Source organism: Drosophila santomea, chromosome 3R (assembly GCF_016746245.2).
Source record: "Drosophila santomea strain STO CAGO 1482 chromosome 3R, Prin_Dsan_1.1, whole genome shotgun sequence".
NCBI lineage: Eukaryota > Metazoa > Arthropoda > Insecta > Diptera > Drosophilidae > Drosophila > Drosophila santomea.
In genome coordinates, this window is record NC_053019.2 from 2,871,631 (window position 1) to 2,882,386 (window position 10,756).

At 46.2% G+C, this 10,756-nt stretch overlaps 3 protein-coding genes across 3 annotated transcripts; 1 reads left to right on the forward strand and 2 right to left on the reverse strand.

Annotated features, from left to right (window-relative positions):
• Positions 1-77: 77 nt before the first annotated feature.
• LOC120452343 (mediator of RNA polymerase II transcription subunit 17) lies at positions 78-2,303 on the forward strand. The gene is made up of 3 exons (XM_039636514.2): positions 78-239; positions 311-2,066; positions 2,129-2,303. The coding sequence occupies exons 1-3, from the start codon at positions 151-153 to the stop codon at positions 2,210-2,212; spliced, it is 1,929 nt and encodes a 642-aa protein (XP_039492448.1). The 5' UTR covers positions 78-150; the 3' UTR covers positions 2,213-2,303.
• LOC120452347 lies at positions 2,288-3,406 on the reverse strand. The gene is made up of 2 exons (XM_039636520.2): positions 2,569-3,406; positions 2,288-2,510 (listed from the first exon to the last, which is right to left on the reverse strand). Exons 1-2 carry the CDS (start codon positions 2,857-2,859, stop codon positions 2,376-2,378), a joined length of 426 nt encoding a protein of 141 aa, XP_039492454.1. The 5' UTR covers positions 2,860-3,406; the 3' UTR covers positions 2,288-2,375.
• A 236-nt stretch (positions 3,407-3,642) lies between these two features.
• LOC120454520 (single-stranded DNA-binding protein 2) lies at positions 3,643-10,487 on the reverse strand. The gene is made up of 2 exons (XM_039639886.2): positions 9,613-10,487; positions 3,643-8,046 (listed from the first exon to the last, which is right to left on the reverse strand). The coding sequence occupies exon 2, from the start codon at positions 7,466-7,468 to the stop codon at positions 6,131-6,133; it is 1,338 nt and encodes a 445-aa protein (XP_039495820.1). The 5' UTR covers positions 7,469-8,046; positions 9,613-10,487; the 3' UTR covers positions 3,643-6,130.
• Between the last annotated feature and the right edge of the window lie 269 nt (positions 10,488-10,756).

Consider the following 10,756-nt stretch of genomic DNA (forward strand, 5'->3'; position numbering starts at 1 on the left):
CATTTTATTATGTATAGTGCTTTCGTTACTAACCTGGAAAAATGTGTTGTTTTTGAGCACTCATTTATCGATAGACGGCCAAAGACGTTTTGCAGCACTGTTCTTTATTTTTGCTTTGACAAACCAAATGTTTTGTTTCCCGGCGTAAATATGTCGAATTCCGTGAACATTTCAGTGGAAACGACTTGCGAGAACCAGATACGTGAGATTGGCTACGATGGCACCGAGTTGTATCAGCCGTATGTGTTTCCGCGCGCCAGCAAGTTCTCTTCTCACAAATTTATTGAGCTCTGTTTTTTTTTCTCCTTAGGCCGCCGACTTTGTCCGAAAGTCTGGCGAAATGTGCGGCGCGTATAGATTTTAGTAAGACGTCGCTGGACGACCTCAAGAAGGAGGAGAAGACGGCGGCGGCGGCCGCCGAAGAGGACAAGGACGCCACGCAGTTTCAAGAGAGCCTGTGGCCCTGGGATGCGGTGCGCAACAAGCTGAAGGACGCGCTCACGGAGATATGTGTGCTGTCCGATGTGATCTCCATCGCCAAGGATAAGCGTTATCTGGTTCTTGATCCCTTGCTGGAGGAGGCTGACGACACCAAGCCCATTGTGCAGGTGTACAGCCGCAAGAAAGCCATCTCACAGGCAGCCCAAGTGCTCCTCGGTGGCGCTGAACGCCTGCGGAACGCCAACAGTGAGCAGCGCAACCGAAATGTCTCAGATTTCCACATAGAGCTACTGCGCCTGCGACAGAACTGGCGCCTAAAGAAGGTGTCCAATGCGATTATCGGGGATCTCAGCTACCGCACAGCGGGCTCCAAGTTTGGCATGAGCGGCACCTTCGAGGTGACCAAAGCCGAAGAGACCGGGGATGAGGACACCGCCAGCTCATCCAACAGCAGTAGTAGCACGTCCGGCAACAATGGCATGCAACTTAAAGCCAGCTCCGCATTGCGAGTGATTGTACCAGCAGAGTTGCAGGGAGTTGCCTACATTAAGGTGATTACACAGAAGGATCAGGAGGACTTGTGCACCGCCCAGGTTAATCTGATGGGCCACGGACCCAATATAACAGCCCAGGTTGGAGTGTGGCAGAAGACGCTGGAGTTCGCTCAGAATGTGCTCTTCTGCAAGGAACTATTCGCCCAGTTGGCACGTGAAGCTATCCAACTGCAGGCGCCAATTCCACATGTGGTCATCGGGAACCAAATTCGCGCCACCCTGCTGCCTAACATCCAACTTATTATCTCGTTGTGCCACTCAACCACTTTTGATTCCAGTCAGCCGGCGCCAATTAACGATCATGACCATGTTCTGGAACACTCGCTGCATCAGCTTCTGCGCGAGGTGCACTACAAGAACTCACACCATCCCTTTCCCCATCCGGCCAGTGCTCCATTGGGACCAACTAAGAAACGCATGCTAGCCGGTCCAATGGCAGCGGATCGGGAAACGTTATTGGACATGACCAAGTCGCAGACCATTCTCGAACAGATCATTGCCCAGGCGCAGCACATTTTCATGCGCAAACGAACGCAATACGTGCTCGACACGCTGGCGAGAGATGTAAAGGACCCGCAGATTGTGTCGCATTGGAACGCCATGAACAGTCCCACCATGTCGTGTGTGAAGATCAACATTGTAACGCACGGATACGATGCCATTGGACGTACCTCACTGGTGATCCACGTCAAGGAGCGCTCTCTTAAATGCATTTGTCGGGATGGACGCGTTATGCGGCTGTCCTACGAGCCGCAGGAACTCCGCGACCTGATCCTCTGCCAGATCAACTCTCACCAGATCTCTTGCCTGATCAGCCTAGCTCGCTGCATGGCCTGGACCGTGCTGTCGAATAGCAACCACTTGGGTGTCGGAAAGGTGGAGCCGCTGGGTAATGCCAGTTCCTGCCTTCTGGCCTCTCCGAATAGCGATCGCATGATTGCCGTTCAAATTCGCTGCGATCCGCAGATAGATGTTAAGGTTTATATAGCGAGAAGTCCACGACAGGATTTCTTCCCAAGTCCACTTGTACCGGAAAAGCTGTGGGAGAACCTGGGGGGCACTTTCAAGGAGGTGAGTTCATTATTGCAAATCAGGGCAAGAAAAGGGATCAATAAGTTTCTTAATTTTTATAGGTGAGGTTCGACAAAATCGAGGGCAAGAGCTTTCTCAACAAAATGGAGTTTCTGATGGCTTCACTGACCAGCAATTCAGCCTGAAAAACCTTCACTTGCATCCACTAGTACATAAATCGATTTAGAACTCTGTTTTAGGAATTAATTAAAGTAAAAAGAGTTGCATTTAAATTTACATACGAGACTTCTGTGTTTCGACATACTGCTATTGTATTGCTTAGATGTAATCTCTTGAGGTGCTTTCAGTTCAGTGCATCAGGCTGTAGCTGACGTTGTTCTTCCACAGGCGTGGCTGGTAGTTCACAGACTCCGGCGACATATTTCGCTGTTGCATGATGGTAAAGGTGTCCTCCAGGCTGACCACATTCGCCCGATTGGTGCTCTGCGCAGAACAGTTTTGATCTCCGTACTCAGATTACTAGCTTCTAAACCGAACTCACCCAGCGCTCCAGGTCGCAGAAGCTGATATTGTAGTTCTGGCCGCGTGGCTGCAGTGTCAGCGCTTCCATCTGTATCTGGTCCCCCAGAGGTTGGGCCAGGCGCAGATAAAGTCCCCGGTTGGTGGAAAATAGGACGGGTACTCGCTTGGCCGGTGCTGATCCCGCGCCCGTTCCGGCACCTGGGATTTGCCGGTAGGTCGGGCAATGATTTAGAGTGGACACCGCCACCTCCGGCATCTGTGCGTCGCTGCCACCGCCTCCCACACCTCCAACTGTCCGCATCAGACCCATGCAAGTGTAAAAACAGGACGCCACCTTGCTGCATTTATGGGATTAGTGGCCGTACTCGATTTTCTGATCTCGCGAGCAGCCTTTGGATGGACTTCGCTTGATATGCATTGTTCCACACTCCTGAACCTATCGATTTTGTGCAGCGCCAAGCCTAACGTCAACACGCTCCAGTGAGTGTGTGTATCAGCCCCATCCATTTGTATGGGCCGCAATCGAACGGCCGGTCGCCCCGACAACGAATACCACATACCAATACCCCGTTTCCTGACCGAATGGCCGGTGGTGTTCATTCATTAGCCATGTGCGTGTGCCGGACCAATTGTCTCAGCCAGAGCCAGATATCCAGATAGGCAGATAGCTAGCCGGCCACACGCGTTTTCTGCAAAATTGTTCAATTAATGCCAGCGGGAAGAGAAATCTCTTTGATGATGTATGCCATCAGCAGATTGGGTCCAACTGGTGGTGTTGTGATTGCAAATAGCAGACTATTATGGAATACCAAATGAATATTGTGAATTCATCAACTGAGGAAAAATAGTTCTGATCATTAGGATCACCAGCATTGCTTCTATTACTTTAAGTATCTTCATATGAGTTCATATTGAATATTCTCTAATTGTTGAAATGTTTTTTTCTTTAGAATAGCAATTTCGATGACTAGGATTAGAGGATTAGATATTCCAACACAACAAAAAAATAAAACACTTCTATTACTTTACTTTTTACAAATATTGTTTTAAAACTTTATTTCATTTTTATATTATATTGTTGTTGTTTTGTTTGTGTTGTGTACTTGTAAATTGTATAATTAACACTAAAATACTTATTTAAACATATTCCATATTCAATCGGTTTTTGTATTCCCTTCATTTTTTTCGATTTTTCAGTGTTACTTTTTGCCATTTTTTTGTTTTTGTTATTTGTGGTTGGGGCGACTTATATCTTTTGTTTACTTATTCCGCTCCATTACACTTATATATTTTGTTTGTGGCTTATATAGATCCAGCAATTGAAACGCTCAAACCCAAAGCGTTAGTAAATAAATTTAACTTAGCCACTATTTAAGTTTTTCGCTCGTCGCATCATCGATGCGGCATTCCATACTATAATTTAGATATAATTCATGCAGCACATACTATAAATTTCTCCACTCCGCGCTCTCGATCGTCTTATAAATTCCGACATATTAAACATATACAATATTTAAAATAGACTTTTACATTTTTCTTGTTGAATTAATTTATCAATTGATTTGTGTGTTGTGTGTGGTTTGTGGTGTGTGTGTGTTAATGTGGGAGTGATTGCTATAAAGAAATTAGTTTCTTTATGCGGATTCCTTTTGATTTGTTTATGTTGCTGGGCTTATAGATTAGCTTCGATTCTAATGCTACTGTACGGATACGGGTTGGTTGGTTGGTTGGGTTCTCTATGAATACTAAATATGCGCTGTATCGCTGAAAGGATGCTAGCACAGACATATACAGTGTGTATATTAGATTTATTTATATATTATGCACTTTACGACTTTTGTTTGTACAGCATTCAAGTTAAGTGTGATATTTTGAAGTAAACTTTTCATTAGGGTATGTTTCTACAATTGTCGCTGCTTCTGCTGCCTTTACGAAATATATAATATATACTTTATATGCATATTAAACAACTAAATCTTATAGTTATGCGCGTAGCTATTTTGCAATAAATTAGTGCATACAATAGGCTACATCTGTATCTGTTTCTGTTCTGTCTATATATAATGTTTACATATAGCTAGCTTTTCATATAATTTTCATTTGCTGCCCTAATGCACACACAATGCCGTGAGGAAATCGAAACGAGTGCAAACTGTTGCCGCTCTCCAAAGTGAGGAAAATCGTACATATCGTGTTATTTTTCATCTCGTACATGTGGTATTGCTCGCCGTTGGAAGGAACTTAAATAACGATTTACATATTAGTTGTTTGGTTTAAATACATAAATACATACAAACGCATACGACAAATGGGAGAGACACAAAACAATACAACAAATACGTTTTGAACAAGCAACCAAACAAACACAGACGGCAGACTGAATAGAAGCGTAAGGAAACGACCACAAAGTGCCGAGTTTACAATTTGTACAATGAGAATTGAAAACGAATAAAATTTGGGCCAAGCGAAACGATCTAGACATTGCCCATTCTGCAAAATGGAGCGCAGTTCAAGATGAGTGCATGTGAATGAGTGTGGTTACAGACTATCCATATACAAGTCCAATAATGCTAACTATATACTCAACTAGGTATTATGCATATAATTATAATTATTCCATTCATATGCATATGCATGCGTTCGATTTGCTGCCTTGCTTAAAAACAATTGATCTGCGATCTGCGAATATGTGGTCTGTATCTGTTTTCTATTTAAGCAAGTGAATGGGTATAATTAGGGGACAGGCGAATGGATCTTGGGAGTTTGCAGTGAGGTGAGTGCTTGCAACAACTAAACTAAACACAAGGCTCACTAAACTTGTTGCATACATGTTTAACATTACTTTAAGCATACAGTCCATAACGTCCATAAGACGAACTAATTCTAGTTCTAGTCCGACTTACAGAATCTCGGCCGCATTTGTTTGTTCATTACGATTACTGTTTTTGTTGCTTGGTTTTGTTTTCGTCACTTTTCAGTATTATCTCAAGTTTTGCCGGAAAACACTTCCATTCTGACCGCCACTGCCCTGCGGCCTCCTCCTGAGTTTCAGTGCCATTTTACGAGTTAAATTTTCGATCGAAAACTATAGTTAAGCATAGAATACAACAACGAAACGAACTAATCTAAAATCAACAGCGAGAAATACAGGACTAAGGACAGTGGCAGTGGCAACAGAACGCTTCTGCGACCGTTTGAAGCTTTCACAATTTTACATTTGCTGCTTTAGTCTATTATATTTAAGGGCTTTGCTTTTTCTTTTTTTGTTTCGCTTTTTCTATTTCTCATACATGCGTTAAATGTTAATTACTTTATGCTTATGTATCAAGGATTTCTACTACCGCGTTCTTATTTGCCGTGTGTTGTGGTGTTGCGTGTGGTCCTCGCCTTCAGAAATTGTTGTTGCTATTGCTGAGCAGATTGGAGGCGGCGGCCCCAAGTGCAGCAGCCGCAATGGAAGCGGCCGAGGAGCTGCCCGCCGCCGATCCGTTGGACGCCGCAGCCGCCACCACAGCTGCCACAGCGGCTGCCACCGTGTTGAGATGCTGCTGATGCTGCTGCTGCTGTTGCTGGTGATGTTGTTATGGCATGAAGTAGTCCGGATGATCTGTGTCTTTCTCGAACCGCTTGGCCTCCTCGTGCATGCTCTCCTTAATCTTCAGAATGGCCGCCGATTCCGTTTGATCGTTCTCGCCGGGTCCGCCGAATCCGCCCAGATTGTAATCACCCATACCGCTGCCAGAGTCTTCGCGCGGCGTCCCAGGTCCTCCGTTTGCCGGCGAGTTTTTCATGCCATCCAAACCGGACCCGTCGGGTCCACCGCCGCCATTAAGTACGGGGCCCATTGAATTTGGCCCGCCGCCCATCGGCCCCATTCCGCCAGGACCTCCTCCTCCACCGCCGCCATCCGGCCCTCCGCCCATCGGGAACTCGGGTTTCATCAAGGCGTACATGCTGTCGCCGGGTCCGCCCACTGGTCCGCCTTGCGTGTTATCCTGCGGCGACGGCATTATGGGCGTTCCCGGTCCCGGCGGTCCATTCGAACCGGGTCCATAGTTTCCTGGCGATGATGACGAGTACGCATTCAGTGGCGCCGAAGCGTTCGGCTGCCATTGCGGCGGTCTTCCGCCCGCTCCGCCCATACCCATGGGCGGCATTCCGCCTGGTCCCGGTGCTGGGCCGCGCATCCCTCCTGGTCCGCCGTAGCCCATCGGTCCCATGCCGCCAGGACCGCGTGGCGGATTCATGCGCGGATTCATCGGTCCCATCCCTCCGCCTGGACGTGTCGGATCCATGCTGTTGGGCATCATGGGCTGGCCGGGAGGTCCATTGAATTCATTGCCCATGCCCTGCATACGCACGCCGGGCCGCGGCCCACCCGGGTATCGGGGTCCGCCCATGAACGGCGGCTGGCCTGGCATCATTTGCGACGGCGGCGGCTGCGGACTGGAGGCGTGCGTCGGTGGCGATGGTCGCATCGTCGAGTTCGGGAAGAAATTCGGCCCCATTGGTCCGCCGGGACCCATTGGACCGCCATCGCCGCCGGGCGGCATTTGTCCCAGGGGACTGGGCGCAGGTCCGCCAGCATTGTGGGGTCCTCCGGGTCCAATTCCGTTCACTCCATAGCCGGAGCTAACAAAGCCGTAGTCGTGGAAGGCCTTGGCCTCCGAGCTGTGATCGCACTGATCCCGGCGCTCTGGCGCCGCACAGTACAGGTCCCAGAAGACGCACCACCAGGTGTGCAGAAATCCCGGCGGCTCGCCCAGCGTTATGTTCTTCTCCCATCGGATCTCCGAGAGGAATGTCTGTGCCGCCTTCTGGGCGCCAACGTGCAGCAGATACTCGTACACGTACAGGGCCAACTTTTCGCGGGCCTGGGCGTCCGATGGAACCGCCGATGTCTTTGATTTGCCGTACATTTTGTTTGTGTGATGTTGGTTGTTGGCTGTAGTTGCGCTTCGTTGTTGTTGCTGCGCTGCTGATGATGATGTTGTTGCTATTGCTGCGCTGGGTAAGGTGGTAGTCTGATTTCGGAGTTTGGATTTTCTCGCCTCTCTTTCGTCGCTAGTTCGCTTTTTGTCTACCGACTTCGAGCGTATTTAAATTTTTATACTTTTTTTTATGTACTTTTCGAGGCTCTTGCTGTCTCCTCCTCTTCGGTTGTTTCAGCTTCAGCTTCTTCGTCGTCGACGTCTTCTTTTTTCCTTTAGCGGCTGCTGCTACTGCTGTTGTTGTTTTTTAATTGGCCGCGCTTTGGCTCACGCAGCCGTTGTTCGCCGCTCTATTACTTCCACCATTTTTAATAAAATATATATTTCTGCGAATGGGGAATGAAACGCACCGGTGTGCCTTTACTTTTTAGATTTTAGTTAATAAACTTTTTAGCGCGCTCTCGCCGTACGTGTGTGCGTGCGTATGTCGCCACTTCTTCGTTTTACCGTTTATTTTTTTCAGGTATTTTTTTGCCTGATTGTTGCTTCTTCTTCTTGCACAACCACTAAAAACAGAAAAAGAAGAGCAGAGGGAGAGAGAAAAAGAGAGCATGAGTGAGAGCGAGCGAGAGTTCGTGTGTATGTGTGTTGCAAATTTTTGTGAGCCTGTGTGAAGTGAGGTCTATTCGTGTATTTGTGTCAGTGTGTGCGACCGTACTTGGTGAGTGCGAGAGAGGGAGCGCGCGCATTGTCGACAAAACGGCACAAGTGCCACACTAACCGTCAAAACTTTTGTATCACCTTGAATATTTCGTCAAAAAGTTTAAACTAAAACAAGAATAATCAACTGGCCAATTTTATCCTTCAGCTAACTTTAATGCCGTTATTATTATATTTTCTTTAAAACACTATGAGACAAGGAAATACGACCAATTGGAGCCGAAGTGCACCCTAACTACATAAATTAAAAGGGAAATTTAGAAGTCCTTTACTAGCTTTTAAATTATACGACCTAGTTTCATTTATCTAAATTAAAAATACAACATTTTTACAGCAATTATAAAGTTGCTATGCTAAGGGATACTATTTTGACAACCATTTAAATGTAGTACCTTATTTTAAAGTTCAATTGTTCTAAAAGTTTTTACTGGTTTCTTATGAGAATTTAAACTAACAAAGGTTTAGGTACTTTGTATACATATGTATATGTATTGAAGGTAACAACTCCATGTCTATTTGGTGGAATACTTTTGCAATCCACTTTGGTGGATTTCCCCCTACCTCGTTCCGCACAGGTGAGTGAGGAGTAGACAGTGATGCTCTTGGCCTCTCGGCTTAGTTCACATTGTACACAGGTAGGTTGCTACCTAAAAGCCTTAAGGCCAGCGGGCAGCATAGTCCGCCTGTCAATCAAACAGACATTCAAATCAGAACTCGTCTCGGGAGACTACGAAAGGGGGGCCTCCAAAATATTGAAGGCACTGTGCGGGAGCGAGCGGGTGCAAGTGGGGTTGGGTGGGTGGTTGGCTGAGTGACAGCCCGGAGAGACAGGGCGCGTGGCGATAAGGTCAATTGGCTCTGCGGACAGGTGCATCAGTTACTAGGCACTACCGGCTATATATCCAATGGCTGGGAAAACTGTACGACCGATTTGAATGCGGTCGACGGCGAACTCAACTCAACTAGCGAATGTACACAGAGAGCGAAAACTATGGGCTGTCAGCTGTTATCATTTAAAACAAAAGGTGTTATCGGAATCTATTATGAAACCAGGTGGCGAAACTATTCCAGTCCCCAAACCTGTGATCATCGAAGCCCAAGGGCTGAGTACCTAAACTTGCAGTGACTACAAAAAATACCGGTCCATCTCTCCCTCTCTTTCGGGCTTTGCCCGCAAGCTCTGCTGGCGTCGCTGTCGGCATGTACAACAATAACAAAAAATATAAGTAAAGTCTACATTAGTGCCGATATTGCTGCATTGTTGTTGTCTAGTTGAAGACGTCATCAAATTGGGTACGCGGGTTTTCTCTCGCACGTTCTACTTTTTGCCACACACTCTCGCACACACCACACGCACGCACAGCTTCACAGATGGCCGTTTGTTGATATTGTTGCTGCTGTTGCATACGCACCTTTGTTGTTTACTGTTGGCTTTGGCTGTTTGTCGTATTGTGAACGCCCTAATACTTTCAATACTATTATTTTGGCGAGTGTCGTGTGCTGCTGATTGCAATTTTATCACAAAATCAACAAGAAACACACACACACCATTCGAGAGGCTGCTGCTGCTGCGCTCGCGAAAGAGAGTAGAGAGAGGCAGAGAGAGCGGGAGCGAGTGCGAGAGCGGCAGGGCGAGAGGGAGGAGCGATAGCGAGAATACGGAATTTTATTACAATCATTGATTTTTCGTATTCGTATTTGTATTAGCGGCTCCCCGGCTCTTCACATGTTTTGCGCACATACATATAATTATTTATTATTAAACCGCGCGCAATTTTTCTTCGTTTTTTTATTATTAGCTTTTGCACCAATTCACATGTATTTATATGTGTGTGTGTTTATTCGTTTTTCATGGTTGTGTGTATGCATATGTTCGTGTGTTTTTAATTTCTTTTCTAAACACACTTTTTTGCCTGCCGCCGCTGTGTTGTTGCTGCTGCTGCTGTAATTTTTGCAAGTTTTCTCTCACACGCCTTTCATTCGCCGTGCGCTTTGTCCGTGTATTCGACGATTGCTTTTACTGCCTGTTCGGCTGCTGCTGCTTCTTCTTCCACAAAAAATCGGCTCTTTTTTGCCTGTACGAAATTTTCACAGAGTGCTATTGCGTTGAAATGCATTTTAAATTGATGTCATTTCGAAAGCAAACACAACGTTCACATTTTCACTTTGATATCAAATTATTTTTAGTTTGGTTAAATCGTTTAAACACGGCAAAATCGTATAAATATTTTTACTGCTACAAGTTGCGTCGTCGTCGTCTTCGTCTCGTTCGAGTGTGACCGTTTGCAGAGTATTTAAATATGCCGTTGGCAGCTGAAAAATGCACTAAAATTTACTAAAAGCACGCCATTTGCCGTGCCTTTAATTATTGATTATTAATTATTGTGGGGTGTTACAGGTAAATTAGTAATGTTTATATCAAAGAAGTAGGAGAATGTGTTTATAAAAGCTGATTTCTATTACATATTTTAGAAAATCGATTAGTTAATACAAGGCTGCCATCCCGCTTAAAAAAGCTCGCTTGGCGTTGCCAGGCTCGCCCAAGGTTGTCTGGCA